This window comes from Struthio camelus, chromosome 20 (genome assembly GCF_040807025.1).
Source record: "Struthio camelus isolate bStrCam1 chromosome 20, bStrCam1.hap1, whole genome shotgun sequence".
NCBI classification, from domain to species: Eukaryota; Metazoa; Chordata; class Aves; order Struthioniformes; family Struthionidae; genus Struthio; species Struthio camelus.
In genome coordinates this window covers 11127670-11151368 of record NC_090961.1, presented here as the reverse complement: position 1 = coordinate 11151368, position 23699 = coordinate 11127670, and the positions used below count along the sequence as shown (strand labels likewise).

The window sequence follows — 23699 nt, the reverse complement described above, 5'->3', positions numbered from 1 at the left end:
ACTGTGGGAAAAATGATTTACATCAGGTCAGAATGGGACCACCGTACCTTGAATATGTTCACAAATAGTTTGCACTGGGCACAGGGAACAAAGAGTTGAAATTGGTTTAGTGTATAGGTCAGGGCCTCTGTTTGAGCTCTCGTTTTGTCTACATGACAGTTTGACCAGCTACTGATAATCCAACTGCCTTAAATTGTCTTGTCTCTATAGAAGCGCCTATAACTTGACTCCAGATCTTCGGTGTTGAGCTCTGGGAGTATTGGGTGATGTTCCGAGAGCAAATACATGAGGTCTGTGAAGTTATTTTGTTTTGCTTTGTCATGAAAAGTTGTTGAGGGCAAAGAGGAAACTGGGAGCTTGCCTCCCCCAGAAGTCCCTGGGTGCCTGCTGGTGACCCAGCAGCAGACTCTGTGATATGTGTATGTCCCCAGACATCTCTGAGGAGGCAAGAAAGTAAGTCAAATGGATTAAGGATTTGAAAGGGAGAGTGTATTTTACATATGTTTATATAAAAACAAGCAAAGAGATTCTTAGAGCTAATGACTGGTGCAATTAGGAGAGCCAGCAGAACATAGTAGAAGTGGTAGCTCTACCCCTGCTTCAGGGTGGTCGCTGCTGATAAGATGACATTTCAGAGCATTGCTCGTGTTAACTAGGTAGAAAATCGTTAGGATGAGACGTTGGCTTGCTGCAGAGATAAGCTCTCTGGTATGAAACAGCATCCTTACAAAGGAAAACTTGAAGACTCTGTTGTAGATATGAGGCAACTTAGCTGATTTATTCTGTAAAATAGGGATAGTACTGCTGAGCATTGTGGCTGTGCCTGGGAGCTCTCCATAGGGTTTCCCAGCAATGTGAACCTTACTGCCACTTACAGTTCCATGTGTTCTTCTTTTCCTAGAAGCCTTATTTGGGCTAGCAATATTAGCTAGGTACCTCCTGTGAAAAGGAAAGGGTAAGTGGGGTACAATACTTATACTGAAGAGTTGCACACGGAGAGTACATCCCTTCAGCTGGGGGCTGAGATGAGAAGATACGGGACATAAGCATCCACTGACTGCGAAGCAGAGCTCCGATCCTTTGTTTTGCATGAAATCTCCCCATGAAGCCATGAGGAACCATGACAAGGAACAGCAGAGCAGACAGCATGTGAGTTGTACATGTCACAGAAGTGTGCCTTTGTGGAATGTGCCCCAATAACGTGGACTGTCAGAGCAATAGTAAGTGTGACACATGGACTGGTTTGGCAGCTAGTCTAAGACATGCACCTCTTGGCAGGTAACACGCCCCCTTCCAGAAACACAAAGCTTTTAAAAACTAGGTCAATGGAGAACTAGATGGGAGGGAGAGCTCTAAATCCTCAGGGCTTGGCATTTGAAAATGAGATTAAGCTGTAAGCAGGCCTGACAGCAGGGCTGAGAGAGAGAGACTTTTAACCTTAGAGCAAGTAAGATTCAACATTTTTAAAAGACAGGATATAAAATCCATTCTTGCAAGGGAGAGGGAGCTTCTCCCTTGTCCTTTAGGTTTCATTAGAAGAGGAAGAGCGCAAGGGATGTTCAAGAGGAAGGAATAAGGACCTGTTTCACCTATTGCTAGTGCAGTTAATTTGGCATTTGCTTCTGCTTGCCATGGCGGAAATGGAATGGTAAGTCAAAACCATACACACATCTGCCCTAAACGTCATCCTGGCATTCCCCCCAAACCTCATCCTGCTGCTGAAGAGAGGAAGGAGGTGGCTTCCCTTCTTGGACACTCCGTATAGCCTCCTCCAGAGCCAGTGAGGGGCTGGTTTTGGGGAAGAGGCTGCCAGAGGAGGTGAGGAGTGCTTAGGTGTGGTGTGCTCTGGCAGCTGGGGGTGTAGTATCCTTGCAAAGCCATACAAACTCAGGCTGCTGTAAGTTGGAGCAACCCCTAGGACTGGCCTTGGTTGTACTTTGAACCAGCCTTCCTCTTCTGTACTTTGTCACTCCTGTGAACTTCTTCACACACAGCCTGAGTGTAAATCCATCCCCTTGCTAGGAAAGGAAGACGACTTGCCCCATACCAGCTTCTCTATTAGTTTGCTTTCACCCCTCTTGAAATGCATCTGAAACATCAGTGGACCCCTCCCACCTTCCTGCCGTGCCTGGCTGTACACAAAGACCATAAGGAGAAGCCCTGAAATCTTCCAGAGCAATACTTTTTTTTTAAATTTGATATCATTTATCTGTGAAGTATTTCATCAAGGCAGAGGGCAGACCAGATGGTGAAGGGTTAGTATAAAATAATGGTCGCTATATGAAGCACTTTGCCTTGCCATGATCAACAGTTTGGATGGGCTGAGCAAACCCCGCCAGTGTCATTTTGCATGCAAAGAGCATTTCATGCTGCGGAGTAAAACCATGCATCAATCAAAGTTTCACTTCAGCTGGTAAGGTGGGTTCATAGGAAGGTCATACCTGGGGAGGAGTGCATTGTAAAGACATTTTAGTGTTCTAGCTCTTTCAGTATTTATCATTTGCAGTGGTTTTCTTTATTTCCCCTTTGAGTGCTTGGCAGGCAATGCGATCATGGACTCCAGAGCCCTTCACATTAGAGGCTCAGTTGCAGCTTGCACAGGACAGTCCACGCTGCGTGTGGTTCTTGTTCCCGCTGCCTGCGCTCCTGATGCTGGTGCCACACATTCAGTGCAGCCAGACGAGGTACGAGGAGAAAGAAAAGAAGAGAAACCGTTTTATAATGGAGCTAACTGATCTGAGAAAACGTCTTCACCAGCTTCTTGTTATAAACCTGAAGCAAATATGTGCAGATCTACGTCCCTGTAGGAGACTCGGAGATCTGGGCCAGGTTTCCTTTGTAGAAACCTGTCAGTCTGAGAGCACCAATGTGGTTTCAGAGAGTTTGGGAGTGCACTTCTGCGTCGCTTGTGGCCGTGTTTGCCTTTAAGCTTCCTGAGGCTCCAGGCAGGAGGAGAGGATGAGGTTGGAGAGTGCCTGTGGAAGACCAGGGCTGAGTCTTTTTGCTCTTTGTTTACTGTGGGAATAGCAGCAATAAACCCACTAATGCCTGTGCTGATATTTCAAACAGTGTTTCGGTAAGGTCATTGCTACCGCTGTGTTTCACTGGCTATAGTTTTGATCCTGAGAGCATTTATGTCTGGGGGTAAGCTGAACTGTGTAATTCACCAGTGGTTTATGTTAACTTTAACTGTCAAAATGTAACATCTGAATGTCTGAAAATATATTTTAGTTTGCTAGAAAAAACATTGTTCTGCATTTTTGCAGAAAGTAAAATAATCGTTGATAGCACCGCTGCTGCGGTGTCACAGTAACGTTAGGAAAAGGCAAGTGTATGGAGAGTAAGATAAGTGTGTTAGCCTGAGATTTACCTTCCCAAGGAGAACCCTGTAGCCTGGCTATAGGATACCCTACAGAGAGCGGTCCTGCCCTGGCTGGATCATCAGTTAGCTGTGATGTGAACTGTCTTTTCTGCTCTAACTTGGGACTTAAACGTAGTCAGTCTACCTGTCACAAAGATCACTCCCCTGTCTTGCAGAACCCATAGAAAAACTTTAAAAATGTGAGATTTTTGCACAATGGATGTTTTTTAGGTGTCAAGCACGGAATCACCACCAGCCCTCCCGACACAGACTTTCAGTGCAGCTCAATTTCTTACATAGGCCTTTTCATTTTTGTTTTCTCATAACGCTGACATTGAAATTGGTTTCTTAAGCCCCATCTGGAACGCTGAGCAGCAGCCAAGCAAAAGGCATTTCAGTTCCTCTGTTGGGAGTGGTTTTGTTTTCAATGTTTTAACATAAGCATTTGATGAGTTCATTTTTAAGAACTTAGAAGGACTGGATCAAATCTTTTTGTTAGAGAGGCAACATTAGTGATTTTGAGTCAGCTTGCAAAACCTACTGTTTTTAAACATGAGGGATTCCTTTCCTCTCCTAGAGCTGCTTGGGGCTTTTTACTTGTTCCTTTTCATTTAAAAAAAAAAAAAAAAAAAAAAAAGGTATGTGGGTGGGTGCTGTCTTCCCCTGCTTCTTATTGCAACTCAGTTGTTTCTTTGAATCAGTTTATATTTTCAAGGGACTTTGCAAGGAGAAGATCCAGAAATTTTGTTTTTATGAGAAGGAAGTCTCTTATATTACATTTCCAGTTCCACGGAGTCTGTGAGGAGCCAGATCTCTGCCTCTTAAATGACTTGGTGAAAGGAGTATGAGTAGAACGATAGCAGGATTTGCACTATTTTCTAGGAAATTACATTATGTCTGTAATCATTGTTATCCTGTACATTAATGCATCTGTTGGGGAAAAAGGGAGTCCCTCCGAGCCCCACAACCTCTCCCTCCCCCTCGCCCCCCAAAAAAAACCAAACTACACGAGCTTGAGAGGAAATGCAGCAAAAGCCTGGACAGTGCCAGCCTTCCCATATGAGGCCTTGGCTGCCCTTTGCCTTTAGTTGCAGCCTGGGAGAGCCGTACTAACCACAGGCTGCCGGGTTCAGCTAGCCAGCGAGGTCCGTGAATGTGTCTAAGTTATGAAGCTTGGACCAGAGACTGGAGTTTGGATGACATTTGGGCAATCCCTGAGCTCTAGGAAAGGGGCTGAATGACCTTTCTTGGGCAGAAAATCCCGGTTCTACCAGATTGCGTCTGCTTGGAGATAGATCAAACAGCCTGGCCTGCTGAAAATACATATATATATTTCCAGTTCCGTGTGTGTGTGTATATATATATATACATATATATATATATATATATTTCCAGTAGTTGATTATGTTACATGAGACATTTTCAGCATGGATGTGTAGGAGGCAGCAGTAGGAAGATAGTTTTATTAGTGAGACATTTATTCCCTGAGCGGGAGGCTTGGAAGCATTTCTAATGTATTGGAAGTACCCCAGAGGAAGAAACCCAAACAGCCGTCATCGCCTGGGACTACTGCAGTGCCTGTGGGCAGTGGCAGCTCACCCTTCATGCCTGCCACTCCAGCCCAGGAAATTAGAGCCCCCTGTTCCAGCTGGCGGTTAAAAGGAAATGGAGAAATGAATATCTTTGTAAATGAAAAGTTGATGGAGCTCTTACTTCAGTCAGTCATTCAGGAGACAGCGGTGTGGGTGGAAAATCATTGTTTCAGCATCATTTTCTTTCCCTTTTGCTCTTTATTTGCTGGCCTAACAGGAATGATGTGCTCCCACCTATGCTCCCTGCTGTCCTGCCTGAACAGAGGAAGGAGCAATCAATAGCAGTTACATTTCAAACCTCTTTCAGACCCAAAGGAATCTTCTGCACACACTAAAATCCTCCCTCCCATGTTACTCCGGGAGGAAATGTGATGACCTGGCCTCTGCTTGCAGAAACACTGGGAGCCCCCAGGGTCCCAGCCCCTGCAGACTTTGGCAGCCAGGATGCTGACAGGTCCTAAACTCTCTGGTTGAGTGCGACTCCTGCTTTCTGCCCTTATAAGTAAAGGCTCCAGTTTGGATAGTTATTTGGGAGCTCTGGAGACATTCATTTGAATGGAAATTAGAGACATGAATGTCTGGTTCTGAAATTCTTGATCAAATCATATTTGAAAGGTCTTGAGAGGAAAAACAGAGAGGCCTTGAGCTGATAGTTTGGGCAAATCTTGGTCCCAGGCTTTCCTGGTAAGAATTTCAAGAAGCTGTGCTGGTGGTTGGTGGTGGCTCCTGAGACAGCCTGGAGATCGCTAGAGCATGGGGCTTTCTGGATGTGCTCCAGTCCGTTGGAGATGATTGGCCTGACTAGCCCAGAGTCAATGAATCAGCTTAGCACTGCTCCTGGGTCCCCTTGTTTAAAGGGAAACCTCAGATGCCTCCTTTGAGCGGTTATCTGAGAAGTGGGAAGCAGTCAGAGAGGCCCCTAGGCTAAGGTGTCTCAAAACCTTATCATTGGTCTAAGGATGTCCTCGATGTCCTCGCTTGGGTGGAGTGCCTTGCTGTCTCTAGTACGTTGCCACTGCAGCATTGCTTTGTGCCTCATTTCCAAGGTCGTGTTTTGCTTTGCTGTGGTAAGCATAACACATTGCTATAAAAGCCAGAAAGTAAATTCATGCGAGATCACCTTCATTATCATATATGACCATATTTAGCGGAGCCACCCTATCTTTACACAGCAATGATAGAATGAGTGAATCTTCCGTCACCAGGTAATGTACAAGCTAAATGCATTTTCTTCTTGAACAGTAGTTTAGACATGATTTCGCTTTGCATGCTTTCCCTTTATATGCAGAGCTATCTGATTTGCAATTTTCTATGGGCTGTTTTGCAGACACGTAAGTGGAATAACAACTATAAAATATATGAAGGGACTAGTAATAGCTGAAATCATTAAGAGCCAAGAATGAAAATAATAAATGAACTAATAAATGTAGGGAAATCTAATGTCTTAATAATATAATGCACTGTTACGCAGAGAGATCCAGGCTAGTGTGGGCATTGGTGGTCATACAGCTGGGCTAGCATGCAGTTTGACCTGGCCTAACAGCCTGTTTCCTAGCAAAGCTCATTAGCTCAAGTGGAGAGCCCTGCTAACAGACTCTTCTGTAGTTGTGCTCTGCGTGATACTGCAGGATTCGGGAGAGAGGATGTCAGTAGTGATCTAATTGTCATATTGACTTCAATGTGATAAATCATGAGAGTTTCCTCCCACTGGTGTGCAACACAGCAGTAGCATGAGCTTAACTTTTTCATGATAACGAATGCCTTTGTATAGCTACTTGTTTATATTATGCAAATATTGTCTTTAAAACAACCAGTTTCCCAGGAGCTGCTGGCTGCCCTTTAAGTAAGAGGGGTCCTGCGTGTGTGTGTGTATGGACATGGGTGTGGATTTTCTGGAGTGATGGAGCAGGGGCTTTTGCATATCTTAATACCACTGTGGAATCCCATATCAATTGCACCTACAGTGCTATACAGCCCATCTGTTCAGCGTGTGAATAAATCCCCACTGGGACATGTGTGTTGGTGAAGAGACAAATGTCCAATACCTGTTATGCTGTAGAGTTGGGTCCTGGCAGAACTGGGTGAATTATAAATGAAGAAGACGAAAAAGTGGTGCAAGGGGTCAGTCCATAATATATTGAAGATTGTGAGTGGGGAAAGAAGGGTACTGGCAGCATAAGAGGAATTATTTAGTGTATTTTCTGTGTGAAAGTTTTTTTCCTTAGCTGCTCCTTGAAAGACACACTCCTGAATGTCTTCTTGGCTATTGCTGTTGACAACCTTGCAAATGCACAAGAGCTGACCAAGGTATGTATGAGATTTCTGGTTTTTCATACTTCACCGAGTGCTGCAGCATATCTTCTCCCTTCTCCCAGAGCGACTGAGATTTCTTACATCCCCACCAGGACCTCCCCAAACGCACCCAGCTTAGACCACGGCTGCTGGATCTGCAGCATACCTTACCCTGCTTCAGACACCCTGGTTTCCTGAAAAGTCTGTTCATGCGGTATCTGTTTACCAATTTGCATTGCTAAGTCCTTTGTTGAGGACTTGGAAGTTTACTCTTATTCACTTTGGCTTCATTATAGAGGCTTCTTTCCGTGTGCCGTCTCATATTCTTTAGCTTTCTTTTATCACAGAGTGGATGGGGGGCATTTTTCATGTTGCTACTGTGCGGAAGTGCACCGGCTTTCCTAGCATTTGCTGTTTTCAAGAGCAGAGGCAAAACAGTGAAAGGATTTTGGCTGATTCAGTAATATATTTGAGGCTTAGAGGAGAGGAAATGCAGGTGTCATATTGCCACTTTTGCTTTTTCATGCTAATGTTTCGTACCTTGCTGAGTTTCGGAATGAATCGAAGAATTAAAATTCTCCAATCAACCCTGTGGAAAACAACTTGAAGAGGCTATTGTGAAATTTCAGTCAAGATGTTAAAACCTTCCTGCTTCTCACCAGGTGCAAGAGAAATCTAAGACACCTGCCAAAGCTTGGGCAGAAAGCCAGGTTCTGACAAGAGCTGGCAATGACACTGATGTAGCTTTACTATATGCTCAGATTTATGCTGGAGCATTCCTTACGGAGAAAAAATGTATAACCTAAATACGGTACAGGAAGGATCCCAAATGCTGCAGTTTCTCTTCATATTATTACATGCTTTTGATTTCTCATTGTAGCATATGACATATTTATGAGGCAGCATCAGATTTTTTTTTGCGCGTTTCTGGCTTGCTCTCACTGAGTGGATAAAAAAATTCACACCTGGTTGTTATGCTTGTCCCATTGCTATAGCTCACAGTGACCTGCTAGTTTAGAAACTATGTCCATCTCAGCATTCAGATTTCACAAACTGTAGCTTGTCTACTCCTTATAGGGCAACAGGGTCACTAATCTTATGTGCTTATTCAGTGGCTGGTAGGGATGCTTTGCCTTTCTAGGACTGCAGTAAAGTGCAGTAGTTCGTAGAGACACGACACAGCTGCTGTGGCAGTTCAAGTTCAGAGCTATTCAGAAATTTCTTATTTCCTCTCTCACACTGGCCACTGATGCTTCAAGACCAAACCTGCTAACTGTTCCAAGGTGCTACAAATGTCCCTGTGTCTGCAAGGTCACCCATCCTGCGCTCCTCCTCTGTCGTAGTTCAGCTCAGCGCTGTGCTTAGGGTCTGTCCCCAGCTCTACTGCGCAAGTTTTTCCCCTTATTAGCAACTCAGCTCTTTCTGTGCTTTCTAGAGGCTGCAGAAATCTCCAGCTGGAGGTACGTATCTTCTTAGTCCTCCTTAGCAGGAGGTTCATGGGTGACCCTTCAATGTGCTGAGATCAGGCCCAGCACAGTTCTTGGAGAATGAAGCTCATCCTGCTTCTTAATCCTTTTAATGCTTCCTTCTGAATATTTCAGCAGCTGACTGGGATGGTTAGAAACCTGGCTGTTGATGTTTATAAAATGTAATTAAATATTGATGGATTCAGCAGCAGTACTGAATCATAAAGCTTCTTGTGAAACTTTTTTGCTTTCATTTTCTTTGATTCCCCCCAAATCTGCAGCTTTCAAAAGAGGAGGAAAAAAGATAAAAGTAGTTCAATTATATAGCATACCTGATGAATTGAGGGATTTATTGCTAAGTAAATATGATCAGGCAAAATCAAAAATGGCCTGGGGTTGTAATTAAATTACTCTGGAGTCAGTTGATCTCAGGAGACTTTCTTGACATTTATGCTGTAAAACTAATCAAGATCACCGCTGCATATAATGTGGGAAAACTATAAGCAGCCTGCAACTGCCTCTGTTTTGGAAAGACAGAAAGCTTTCCAGCTAACTTTCATGTTTGAAACATTTCAATGAGCATTTCCAGTTTTGGATGTAGAATAGGGCTTAATTTATCATACGATTTGAACGTTTCTTGGTAGTTTTAGCTGGGCCTTGTGACCCCTAGCAGGAAGTAATAGAATTATAACTATATTTAATTTAACCCTGTCAGTTTATGTCAGTTAAAAAACTCACCAGTACTTTGGAATGACTCATCTGGGGGGGGGGAAAAAAGGCAAAAAGAACTCTCTTTGCTTTGAATGTATAAAGGACTTGTTCTTCAGCCTCCACCTCTTCCTCCCTCCCCAGGTCTCTCTCTTCATCCCTTCTGGGCTAGCTCAAACGTATGAATGACTTAAACTCTCCCAACTTTGCTTCTAGTGATTTCTTATATCTTCCTGAATCACTTTGCATTTGGAGTCTTTGGAAAAAAAACTCTCCCATTTTTCCATCTACTGACATTTCTCCCCCCCCCCCCTTTTCTGCTTATTCAGAGGGGAATCTGAAACAGTGTCAAAAGTTTGCTTTTGAAATCTTCTCTCTGCTGACAATCCTATGATGTCTGTGATGTCAAGTCGCAGCTTGTTCTCTGTCCTTGTTAAACTGGCATGTAAATCATCTCAGGATGACCAGGGATCCTAAATATCCTACAGTGCCTGCTGAGAGCAGAGTGTGTCCTCTGGTCTCTGGATACTGTCATCAGTCACTGAGAAAGCAATATAAAGGCATATAATGTGGAATAGGAGAGATGTGTGAATTTTACATAAAATTAGTCCAGAAATCCCCAGAACTGTTGAAGTGCACAGGCAAAACAACAAAGTCTAACAGCTATGAAGATTATGAAGATTTCTTTTCCTGCTTCCCAATGGAGAGAGCTTTAATTGGGTGAAGTCAATATTGAACAGTCGGCATTAACTATGCACATAATAATGGATAACACTGAAGATGGGCACTACTGTGAGATAAACTGTGTGGTGTAAGCGAAAATTTAGAGCCCTGGAAAACAGAAAGGGAATATAAGAGCTATATGTCTCTATAGTGAGGGGCTTTTCTGCGCTTGCATCTATACAATGAAGGTGATAGTCAAGATCAGAGCTGCGGTATTTGTGGGAGCTGGAATTTATATTGCTGTCGTGGCTCCACACTTCCTGGAGTCATGCACTCTCATACCCCTTTGTGCTTCAAACACTGACCAAATGAGTATCTGCCCCAGTGAGACCTCACAGCGTAGGTATCTGGAAAAAAATTAATTAATATTTGTAAAGTGAGCTGAAATCTCTGGATGGAAGGAACTACAGAAATATTATTAAGCATTCATCTGCTAAATGTTGTGCTTGCTCTGAGTTATGGACTGCTGCATTTCTAAAGTCAACAGATGTTTTCTGCTCTTACTCTGAGCTGCCAAATCCAGCAGAACTTACTGATGCCCTGGTGAGACAGGAGTAGAAGCTAGAAATTTTAAAAAGCTGGCAAAATCTACACCCAGTGCTTGAGGTACACAGAAAAAAAAAAAATCTACTTACTACACTTTAATGCAGCCTGTCCTTTCTGTTTTCACCCTATACATCTGCAGTGTTTCAGCTGAAATTGGTGGAAATAATTGGGGTAAAACTGATGTGAGTAGGATCACTTAGATCCTTGACTGCTTATTGGATTTATTGTTTTAAAAATTCACTTAGGCAAGAAGTCAAGAAGGCATTAGGAGTCTGTGTCCCATACGTTTCAGTATGATGCCGGCTTTGAATGCCTTGATGCATGCAAGTCTCTGAGATAACTGAGACTCCCTCTACCCCAGAAATGTCGTGCTTCTTGTCAGTTCTCTCCCTGCTGCTCCGCAGTCTCCTGGGTAAACGTGAAGCGATAAGAGGCAATCCCTGAGAGGTAAGAGAGCCTGGTGAGGCAGATGTGCTCTCAGTAAAACACACCTAGTGCGTGACCGAACTTTGCGTTTGTCCTCTCGACCAGCTGCTGATGGCAGCAAGACCCTACAGAGGGGCCCAGCTCAGGAGAAGAGACTTGTAACAAGTACTTAAATTTTGCCTTGTTTTGATGAGTTTCCGCAGCACAGGGTGGCAGTCACATGCCACTCGTGTCTTTGGCGAGTTCCAGTTATTGTCCTTTTGTGAAGCACGCTGTGATTTGTCCTGATTTTCTGCAACAGGATGAAGAGGAGATGGAAGAAGCTACGAATCAAAAGCTTGCTCTGCAAAAGGCCAAGGAAGTAGCAGAAGTCAGCCCCATGTCTGCAGCTAACATTTCTATAGCCGCGTAAGCGTTATTTTTTTATTGTTTGGGAACTTTGTCATTTTGTTTCTGTTTTTCAGTGTTGGTATATGTCTGTTCAGCTGCAGCATCCCATAGTGCTCTGTGAGCCCTTTTATACTGTCTCTGTTCCTGAGTGGGCTTTAGGTTGACTGAATATTCACGTAACCATGTATTTAATTAAGTACTTCTTTCAGTTTGTTTTCATTTGTAATGTTTCATTTTTTACCTTCCTGTAAATAACTATATTTTAGAAGGATTTTTTTTTAAGGTGTCCTAGGATAGATTTCACCAGGTGAAGTTACAGCATTTCACTTTGGATTTTTAATTTTGCAAGGTATGTGTGCATATAACATATTAACTATTGTTTAATAATCTCTGTTTAGCGGATTTAAGCATAAAGGCATCCTCCTAAACATAAGACTGAAAAAAATGACTTGAATATTCTTTCTTTGCTCTCTGAAAGCGCACTGGGATTAAAAAATTGCATATGTGAAGAGTCACTGGTTTGCGCTTAGAAACATCAATTTGCATTTTCAAATGCATTTTCAATGCGTGGATATGGACATGCGCATAGATTCTGTGTTATCATTTTGGGAGAATCCCTTGAAAATGTTCCTTTGGAGCCCACCTTTTCATATATGCTGATCTAAACTGATGTGAAGCATTTATATGTAGGTAGAAATACTTGTCCAGATATTGCTGAGGTCGTGCAAGTTCTGCCCGTGTGGGATTGCAGGTCCTGTGTTTGAGATGTGCCTTCCTTGGATGCATTTGCTGATAAACATGTTCTTTGCATGTGCATTTGCTGATAAACATGTAGCTTTTCTGGAGTTATACCCTCAGGACTATCGGCATTAAAAAAATTTAGTCCTGCATTTTGCTGAGAGCTGCTGGTATTTTCCAACAGCTTCCAGTAGGGAAGACCCCAGGGGCTGGGGAAGAAGCTGCCTGTAGAGAAGGAAACTTGCATGTTCTATTTTATTCCAAACTATCTGGAATGCAGCAAGATCCCTGTTTGTTTCTTCAGTGTAAATCAATCTCAGGAGACCTTTGTTAGTGGGACTTTAATGCAATGTCATCAAAGACAATGGGCCAAATGGAGCCAGTTCATTATACATGGAGGAAAAAGAATACTATTAATATGACAACTATTTTATTATTTTTCCACTGTATTTTACAATTATTGCTTTAATCAGCTCCTGTTTATGCCATGTCCATTTGCTGATTTTTAAATATAATCCTTTTCTTACAATAATTTCCTATCCAGTCTCAAAAAGAACTCGTATGGGGATATTTGCTCTTGTTCTTTGATGAATTTCCTAGTATTGTTACTTTAAAATGCAAGATAATGATGCTTATTTTCTTCTTCTTCTTCTTCTTTTTTTTTTTTTTTTTTTTTTTTTACTAAAAGTATAGTGCATATGAAGATTGCTTAGAAATCAGAAAATGCACTTTAAAGGAGCTAAGACTTCACACCACACTGTTAATAACTAAAAATAACCTTATTCCATGATTTTTCACCAGGCTTTCACCTGGTTTTCAATATCACAAGTCCAGTTTTATAACCATATTTGAAAGTGAGTACGAAATTGTAGATTTCTTCTAATAGTGCCTCAAATTGTATCTGCCCAGATCCCTACCTGCCTCATTTGTACAGACAGGTAATTAGGCTTACAAATGAACCCATTTGGAAATGAGGTCAATTGCTTCCACATTTACTCACAGTGGCAACATCATGCATGCAATATGGGAAGCCATAATTTAACTACTGAGACGTTACCTGCAGTTGGCTCTGCTTTATGGCATCGGAGATGTTTTCAAGGTCACTGGCAAAGCATGGAGGGGGCATCAGCTTGGAAGAAAATGCAGAAGGTCTGTAGGTTGGTGACCAAATGCATAATGACACAAAGAGGAAGGCAAGGGAGAAGTTCGGTGTTTTGAGAGGGATAAATAGATGTATGGATGGATTGCTGGCTGATGACCCGAAAGATATTTAATGAATGGGTGCCAAAACGATTTGTTTAATATGTAGATATATCCATAATGAGAACTCCAAAGGGCTAAGCTGCTACAGTTTTTAGGTTTGCAGCACTTGGAGAGCTATACCAATATTATCAGACTGATGATAGGGATATCAAAAAGGCAAGTGCCTGCAGAGTTTGGGCACCCTTAGCTGGGTGGTGAGCAAGGATAGTGAAAAACTTGGACTAAGCTGCCTAGTTGCTGCTGCAAACCCTTTTGTGGATCTACCCCTTTGGTTTATATTTTTATCTTAAGAAATAATAAAGGGGTGTTTTTGTTTTGTGATTAAATTTTATTTTCAAAATGTGTGAAAACTAATTTTGATGACAACAGCTATGACACATGTCGATGTTGTGAAAACATCAAAATTTTTTGCCTTATGTCAATCAAATTAGTCTTTCAAGCGTTAGGAAGAAGCAGAGGGCACCACAACTTGTATTTTCTTGGTAATGATGTTCATGCTTCCAGGTTATTTGGCCACCTCTTGCAGAAGTGATGAAGCACTCATGGGGACCGGGTTTGGTGAAAAGTTGTAGCAGTAGCTGTTCTGTTTGAAGAGTGAGATGCTGTACTTGCAGTTTTGCTGCTTTTCCTTATCAGTACTATATAAAGGATTGAGAGAATTTATCTTCCTCTAACCCTGCTTTTGGCTCAGTTCAGTCCAACTCATACTCTGTAGGGTATCTGCTTCTCCAGCTCTGCCATTTTTTCTGCGTGCATTCAGTGTGCACTCTGGGCTTGTATGCTCCTGTGGCTCTAGTTTATCTGTGGCCGTTCTTTTGCTCTTCTGTGGCATTTGAGCCTCTTTTAACAGCTGAGCTCCAGGAAATATTCAATTTATTGCATCACTGGCAAAATTAAATTTTCTAGGCTTAAAAAACCAGTCACTTATGTAGTGTATCAGCCTACTTGGAGAGCATGAAGGGATACCTACACATTTACTTCTGCAGTAGACTGCTACAGGAGCCAAGAATTGTTTTGTGGTGAAATGCTGCTGTGACATGGAGATCTGTTTTAATAATGTATTGATTATTACAGCAGAGTCAAGGTATCATCTATCTTGCAGCTGACTCAAAGTGCTTTATTATAATATTCTACCTGCACTCAGTTTGTAGCTCCCGCTTCATCAGTCTCCCAGGGCTTCTGTGGTTTGTTTTCTGCTCTACCAAAGGGACTTACATGAATGGATTGGTCTGACCACAGTTTACTTTTTCACCTGGTGAACTCTATCCTGAATGGGCCTTTTTGTTTTGTGATGTACAGGGTTAAAAGCTAGGATGGTGCATTGGTTTTGTCATTGTTGCAGTATTTGATTTAAAACAAAATATTTGTTTTACGTATGTTATTGTGTTTTAATTTTAGCCCATTGTTTCATTCTTATTTTTGTGATTTTTGTTCTCTGTTTAGCATTTTCCTTGCTTTGTTGTTTCTGGAGGTGAGTTTCTGGGGTTGTTCAGTTTGCCCAGCATCGTCCTTAAGACCCTCTGTTTCGTACAATGTTTAAACCACTCAGCCTCTTGAACTGAGGGACTGTACTGAGTGAAGGGTCTTTAGAGCAAACCATTGGTGCAGCTTCCTTGGTGGTGAGAACGGAGGAGGAGGGGAAAATGGGGCAATTGCTCACTCTCCCTCAGAGAGCGCAGCTCGGGCGATGAACGTGCAAGATCCTCGCTGGACAGGTACCAGTGGGATGGAGAGCACTCAAGTTTATTTCTGTGAGCAGCGCAAAGACATTGTATTGTAAGCATAGTTTTATTTTCTGTAAATGAACTTGCATTTTGATAAATCCAAAGGCTAAACTCCCTGCATTTGAAATCCTCACCCACCTCTTCTGTTCCAGCCAGAGTTGCACCAATGTCTTGTACAAAAGGGGCTGCACTAAACGCACACACGGCACAGGCACCGCACAGTCCAGCAGACCAGCTGGGGAATCAGCAAGCCGCGACTGCTCAGGGCATTGAGAGCCTGATACGCACATCTTCCCCACTGGTGCTCAGAGGCTACTCGCGCAGAAGCCGTGGTTAAAATGACCCTTGCATTTGTTTATTCCTGTGTATTTTCCAATGGCCTGTCTTCAGCTTTTTTTAGGAAGAGTCTTAAAGTAGCAATCACAGCAGCAATCAAATGCTAAATTTGTAGGAACCTGGTAAGTCGTTATGCCTAAGCCAAACTGAGTGAAACTTTTTGTATTTTGTTACTTTTGAGTTTTTTTGTTTCTACGTGGTAATGGGTTATAGTCGTAGCCAGACCAAAGAAATGATTTAAGCGTAGGTATAAGGTATGAGTTCTGGATGGGAGGAGATGTTCCGGATGTGATGATTGTGGCAGAGACAGTTCATGCAACGTGTGCACCAGAGCTAAACACTTTTATAGGATTGACCACTTTCATCTTTTTAAAGTTACACATGCTTTCCAGGATCTTCCAGCCTCTAAAGACCTCTGCCTCTCTCCAGGCTGTGACTGGTTTCTGCTGGTCCCTCACATGGTTGTCCGAAGCAATTTGCATTTTAATTGAATGCCTGCAGGTAGATGCGGCCTGTTAACACAAGTTGACTGCTCATTAGAAAAATGCCAAGAGCAAATACAGGTAGCACATCACTTCACAATGACATCTCAGAGGTGGCTGTCCCTTTTGTACAGGTTTGGGGGTGAAGGGTGGGAGTTGCTCTGTTTCTCCAAGACTTTATCCATCTCAGAGGTTCCATATTTTCCTTTTGTCTTGGGAATACCGTGGTCTATTTTAAAATCCCTGTTGGGCTGTTGATACCCAACAGAACCCAGCAAGAAGTATGCCTGAACACCTAGCACATAAAGAACCATGTTCAATGATGTAGACTAGAAGAGGTGTTCTTTTTATCTTGCTGGCTTTGTGATTTCTTCCCTTTCTTTTTTCCCCTCAATGTGTTGATGTGTGAGGTACTGTGATTCTTCCTGTTAGCTTACCTTTTTTGCCCTTGCTATTGGTGTAATGGTGACTCAAACAGCTACACAGAAAGACAGTCTCTCTTGTTCCCTTTCTCTGACGGTAAGTAGCATCAAGTAAAGGTCAAATACTTCTGTCATTTTTATTTGGAAAAGGAGGCTATCGTGCTTTCTGTCTTTATGATCTGAAGTTCCAGTGTGAATTTAGTTGGGTACAGTTTCAAAAAAGGAGCCTGCAGCAATGAGAACAGAGAAATGAACCTGCAGTGCTGCAGGACTTGCGCAATGTTGTTTGGCCAAGTTGCAAGGATATTTAGGAGGATCACACTGTGGCCTCCATCTTGTATAGCACCAGATGAAGCAGACATAAACGCAAAGGATCATTTAAGTCTTCTGTCAAGGGAAGATGAAGTCTACTTTCAGTAATTAAAAGCAAAATGGTATCATCGTAAAATGTTGGTTCTGAATCTCAGGTAAATTAAGCCAACCCTGTGCGTTCTCCTCCATCATGAATTTTACACGTGATTTGCCCAAGTAATTTCATACCTATGCTTAAGGCATTTGTGCAGTCATCAGATTCTTCTCTTCAGTTTTAATTGACAGCCTGGGGGTTCCAGCAAAGTAGTAAAGGAGTCCCTGCCTGAGCAACCTGGAAGCAATAATTTCACTGGCAAGCAAGCAGAGCATGCCAACCCCCCATTGACTCCCATTTCATTTGGCACGGTGCAAACGTTCAAATGCAGAAGTTTAGGCAGAATTCTTTACCTGACTGTTCAACAGATTATTTGCTTAAGCAAAACTTTGGAAAATGCCTTTCATAATTTCTCGTTCAGATGCTCCAGGTATCTTGGCCTCTGGATGGTCGTGTTATATACTTCACCTGGGCCAACATTTCTGTTCAAGATATTTTGTTAATTATAATGAAATATGTATTCAAAACTCGTACGAAGTCCAGATAAAACTTATATGCAAAGAACATTAGGTATGAAATGGACCTTCTGGTTTGATAGCATTAGTTGCTAATGAATGAAAACTGTCATGGAAGCTATGGAAATTATATATATATATATATATTTATGTTTAAACTGAGAAGGCAAATTCAGGGCATGAAGGGATTTTATTTTCATTATGCTGGGAGGGTTCTGCCAACAATGTAGACTTATAAAAATTATTGTTTATAGCTATGAAAAAGCTAGCACCTCAAGCCAAGATTTGTCAGGATATTTAGAATCCTAGTTTTCTATAGATTTCCTGCCAAAGGAAAAATAAACTCTTTTTCAGTTTAATTCAACTACCTCTATATTTAGAACTCCCCGTATATAATGGCATTTGTGCAAATGTGCACTGAATGGAGGAGAATCTACAAAATTCCATGTGAATGGAAACAGCCTCCTTTAAGTAAAGGAAAGAAATCCCTTGCCTGAGCTGCAGACAAGTGAGCCGTACACAGATGGACTGAGCTAGGACACATCCCTGTGCCCAGGCACAAGTGAGAGGCTGGTGCCTCTGAGAAGCAAACCTGAGGCAGGGACCAAGCAGGGAGCAACATGGGAGCAGCTGTTGGGGCTCAGGTGGATCCTGGTTCTCAGGAAATGGCCCAGGTTCTCCCAATGGCCCGTGCATGAAGGCAGCTTCTTCGCGTGTCGCAGTGTCAGGGTAGGAATTAGCAGTCTTGTATCCTTCTCCCACTTTGGAATAATTATTTGCAGCACAGCTGTAAAAGCAAACAGCACCTGTTTCTACGGACCTCTACCCCGAGGTCCTAAAGATGGCTTCTGCCGAGGACTTTCGTTGTGTGAGTATGGCACATGGAGGCATAAAGTCTTAATATCATCGTGTGGCTTTTGGTTCACCTTTTAATTTTTTCCCTTTTGGTTCCATTTTGATTCTTTGGTTGTCTTCCTGTTATCTAGAAGGTGGTGTTTCTGTGGCTTCCACACTTTCTGAAGCTTGCCTGGTCTCCTCCTGAGATGCACGCTGCAGTCTGCATTTGATAGGACACAGCCTGTATGAGTCTCCTCCCGATGTCTTTTATAGTTTCTCTTCTCTTTTTTTTTCTCACTTTTTATTTTCTTTGTTTTTTTTGTTTTTGCATGTGCAGTTTTGTAAAGCAAACTCGAGGTACTGTATCTCGCAGCTCGTCAGTCTCCAGCGTAAATTCACCGTGAGTTGCTCTCTGTTACGATATTCAATAAATGGATTCATGATATCTATCTCTATATTTATAAACCTCCCTCCTTTCCATTCCCTTGGTGCCTTCACTCCCCATTGTTTTTTTCCAAAAAGTCATTCCCATCTTTGTGGAAAGCCTCCAGACCGACATATGGTGGAAGGACTGGAAGGTGTGCACCATCGCCATACAATGCTTGTGATTTGATCGTGAGCAACTCTGTAGTGTTTTGCACATTGACTGTGATATTTTCCCCCGTTCCTTCATTTTTCTTACTCTTGTCCTCCCCTCAACTACTTTCTTTTGTTCCTCCTTAATTATTTTTCCTTTTCTCCCTTCTGCCCTCATTTGATGGTTCATCTTGTTCTCATTAGTATTTTTATTCTTTGTGTTTATTGTGCACTGGGCTAACAGCTTTGATGTTCCACCGGTGTTTGCACTTACGGTTCAATAGGAGAACAGGCCCACCATGAGTGCACTCTTTAAATGGAAGCTGGAGAAGGACTTTAAAAGGATCTGATTTCTGGATATGGGGCCCAAGGAGATAAAATTTGAAAACTCTCTATAAATATCCTTGGGAAATTTGTACTCCAGGAGAGCACTGGTTATGCTTGTGCTCTCTAAACATCCTGAGCTGGAGCTTAAAGGTACATATATCACCGTGAAAATGAGGCACTCTGCAAGCTCCTATGTATCCTTGGTTCAGCGAACACGGTGGTAGACCTTCCACTCACTTCACACACTTCCTAACAAACAAATCTCGCTGGCTTTGCTGTGAATCACAGGTGCGCTTTGACACCAGTGCAGGTTTGTAGAAAATACCGTTGTTCCCTACCAACTAATACAACAAAACTTGTCATCAACTTGTCATGAACCCCTGTTAGTGTCTTTACTTTGAATTTATGCTTTTACTACTTGACGTTATCTTTCTTCTTTAACGCTTTTGGAGAGACAAGTAAGTGCAATTCAAACACCCGTGGGTTTTACCCTATGTACACTGTAGCGGGATTCAGTATATAAAGGCACAGAGAAGCAAAGGAAGCTTTCCACCAGCTCCCTGCCATCTTCCTTGTTCCTGAGGTCTGTGGGTGTTTTGGTGGGTCCTTGGCCTTGCTGGCTCCTGGACATGTCTGCGTTAAGCATGTTTTACTAGGATATGCGAATTTAGCTTCTGTGACCAAAACTGAACTTTTGCAACTGGCCAAAGCAGATGCAACGTGCCTGTGTGAGGCGTTCTGGTGGGATAGCTATGCCAGTCTGAGATCTCATTTCTTACTCCCGACTGCCAGGATTGGGCCAGTGGAAATTCAGGGTGTAGACTGGACCAAGGCTACTGGGCATGTTTGCTCCAGTGAGTTCACTCTGCCTCACCTTCTGCAGATGGAGGGAGGAGGTCTGTTCAGGGTGGCGTGGGAGGAACGGGGAGCTGAGGGGAGGCGCTACTGATTCAGCTTCTCTCCCAGGGCCTCACTTCTCTCCGGCAGAAGTTAAAATTGCACCAAACTAACCTGAGGAAACATTTGCACGAACCAAGCCTGAAAGAATCAAGAATTTGGCCCCTTTTCCAATCTTCTAGAGACAGACCTGCCTTTTTAAAAGATGAATTTAAATCACAAGTACCGAAACTCTCTTGGAAGGAGGATTTGCTTACATCTAGAGATGTTTGCCGTTGTGGTCTGTTGCTAACTCCCCACCAGCATTAGAGACAGTGTCTCAGCAAGACTCCTTTGTTGATATAACTCACATCCATTCCCTCAAAACAGTAATCTGTACTACAAAAAACTATAACTTTGTCTATGTTCGGGTGTTTCTCAGTATATCTGTGCTGATTAAAGACGCATTTTTTTCCCATGTGTTTCTATCCCAGCCATACTGAGAAATCACTACAGATTAAAACTCATTACTCTATACGTGAAACCACTTTACGTCTCTTCAGTCATATGGAGACACCTTGATATAGATGGAAATATACTTCACACCCTCTTTAGCATCTCTATGCACTGCCTGGGAAGTAATTTATAATCAGGTCCTTTCCATGAAAAAGAGGACCATTTCTAACAGTTGAACTGAGTGTGCATTTTCTTCTCTATGGGTATCCCCAGAGCATTTCTTCTGCAGAAACCCTTATTTTGGTTAAACAAACGACTATACCTTGGAACAATGTACTATGTGTAAGAATTGCCATCCTTGGCTAGCAGAGCCCCGATGAAGTGTAAAGACCTCTGAAGGGCTCCTTCACACAGTATAGACATGGTCAGAAATGTGGTTTTTTATTTTACATTCAAATAGATAAAATGGGACAACCCTTCTTTGGTACATGCAGGAACTATGGTCTCCCATTCCCTGGGGGAATAGTAGTATAGATTCAGGATACCTTTATACCACTCTATCTCTACCCACTGTCAGATCTATTGCTGTCATTACACTGAATAGATAAGTGGTCTAATGTTTGTGTGAAGATAAAGGTTGAACAACAGTCTAGTCATCTAAAAGAGCTTTTAAAAGGTTTAAAAAGACCCTATGCATTTTTCTCCTTCAGGTTGCTCAAACAGCATAAAATGCTTTATGCCCTTAATATCAGTAAGAAGCAGGAGCTGCAAATCCATATTTTCTAAAAGAACAAGACTTATTCAAAAATCTTTTTAGATGCAGGAGGTTTTCTTCCATATTCTTTCTTTGATTAATTTTTAAGAGAGTGTCTAATTTGGTGAAAAATTATGGGCAAAAATACCTGAGCTAGCTTCCAAAAAAAAAAAAAAACAACCCAAGGTGAGTCACTTTCTGCTGTTAATTCCAAGCTTTTGTGCTATAACAAAATTTATGATACAAGCACTGCAAGCAGTATGAAATCCATTTTTAACTCATTGGGGAGAGGTAATTAAGTATATACAGACATGCTCTATTTCTTTAAGTAAACCACTATTTATATAAAACACGTACTGAAAATTTGTAACTAATTTATAGGCACATAGGTGATAACGTTCAGTTAAGTGAGTAATTATGTTTCATTTTTCTAACATTCAGTGTGTATTTTGAGATTTATTTTATTAACAGCCAGGGTCCTTCAGTCATCCACAACATACAGTTCCTTGGCAAGTTGGAATTTGATACCAATCCTTGTTATGTTGTAATGGATGGTTGAATCCAAATTGATGCTTTTACTACTCACTTGAGTTTTTCTTTGTATTGCTATTGTTTGTCTGTAATAGCACCCAGAGGTATCAGCCACTGCATGGACATGAAAAATGGCCTGTTTGTAAGGCATATTCTAGAATGGTAAATAAAACAAAAGCCATTGTTTCACCAGCTGGGAATATTTTTTTTTTCCAGAAATGCTGAGTGTCTGCACCTGCCACAGGCCTCTCAGACTTCAGTGTAGCCTATGGCAAGAGCTGACATATGAGCAAAACGTGCTGAATTTGGTAGCTCAGGGGTAGCATCACTCCCTACGCAACTGCAGAAACACTAGTGATAGAAGTGCTTTGCAATGGAGTTAGATGGTCATGTCTTGCATGATACAGAGAAGAGTAAAATTTGAATTTCTTGGAGCAGTTCTTCACCGCACCGACCGTTACAGCATGTCTCTCTCGCATCCATCCAGCTATAGACAAGCTGATAGTATAGAAAAGGGAAACGAAAAGCTCATATAGCTCCTGTCAGGCCTAATTTGTCATTTGCCGTTCAAGAACCCAAATTATTCTTCATCCATGTCACTTGCTTCTGTATATAGCCACTTTCTGGGTCTTCTGCTTTATTTCCATCCTCACAGTGCAAAAAAGAGGCTGTGACAACATCGTGTGTTTTCTCTTGGCTTTTATCAGAAGCTAAGACTTCACAGTGGGATTGTGGCCAAAACTGTACCATTAGTGCATAACTGCCAGAACGTGGTCTTGAGAGTGTAGCATGGACGCTTTAGAGAAAACACATAATTTAAAAATAAATGTCATTTGACTGATTTTAGGAGAACTGAATGGTTCAACATACTAGATGTGCTTTTAGTTGAATAAGGACTTAGTGAAGTAGCTATACTCATGTTTCGTTGTATTGTCTAAAGGAGCAGGTAAAGGAAGTGGAGAATTCTATATGAGATAACATTGAAAAATTCAGAATATTGTATTTTGTGAACTTTCTTAATCTAAGAGGTCGCAATCTGTGACGATTTGAAAGACAGTTCAAATTTTAACAGCAAGCTTCTGAATGCGAGGGCGTGATACCTGACCAGGGTCATATTGGAATTACAGCATGTTCAAAACTTAGAGTTTCTCGTCCATGGGAAAACAGGAGCAACGTTATGAAAAAAATGTTTTTCCCTCTGAGAAACTGAAATATCAAAAATTCTAACATAAAAATTATAATTCAAAAATAATACTGGAAGAGACTGGATGGTGTTTTCCGGGATGGTCCTTGATCATAGCATTTCTGTGATGTATGCTGTCGCATCAGCTCAGCAGGAGAGCACGATGCATCTCGTGGGAGAGCTCAGGCAGAAAATATAACTCATAAAGAAGAAAAGGTGCTAAAGCATCCAAGTGGCAATTCTCAGGGGTCACTGGCAAAACACATTTAAACGCTAGTGGTGAGTTCATCTGAAACAAAATTGTTTTTCAAATCAAGCAGAGATAAAACGTTCTGCTTTGTGTGTACCTATCCCAAACTAAAATATTTCATTTGTATTTTCCAAGTGGAAAATTGAAAAATGGAGAAAACGTCTCCAAATTTATGCACAGAAAATGTGAATTTGAATGGAGAGTTTCTTTTTTTATATCACATTTTTTGGTGAAAATGTTTTTTTTAACAAATTTCCTTTCTTCTGTAATCCGAACATATTCTTTCATGACCACAATCTAATTTGTAGGTATTTTTAACACTAAATTATTATGCTCATAGTCAGCTTTCGTTCATTATTTATTAAAGCAAAATTCTAAGGATTACACTTACGTAGCTTATTAAAACAGTAGTTCTGGGAAGGGATGAGCTACTAAGTAAAGCAGTATTTTGAAGGGTTGTGGTAACAAAATCTTTGATTGTTAAGGAATAACCTAAGATCAGAATATGACTAAGAGCGT

The 23699-nt window shown here is 41.8% G+C and overlaps 1 protein-coding gene across 9 annotated transcripts in view; it reads left to right on the top strand.

Moving 5' to 3' along the window:
* CACNA1B (calcium voltage-gated channel subunit alpha1 B) overlaps positions 1 to 23699 on the top strand; it is a 324011-nt gene that overhangs the window by 202267 nt on the left and 98045 nt on the right. For 5 of the 9 annotated variants that reach the window (XM_068914604.1, XM_009668154.2, XM_068914601.1 and 2 more), the window contains 3 exons: positions 7193 to 7260; positions 11416 to 11522; positions 18565 to 18627. In XM_068914604.1, coding sequence (XP_068770705.1) covers positions 7193 to 7260; positions 11416 to 11522; positions 18565 to 18627 — 238 coding nt within the window. The remainder of the gene's footprint in view (positions 1 to 7192; positions 7261 to 11415; positions 11523 to 18564; positions 18628 to 23699) is intronic. The other 4 variants (XM_068914607.1, XM_068914605.1, XM_068914603.1 and 1 more) reach the window with 1 other exon arrangement.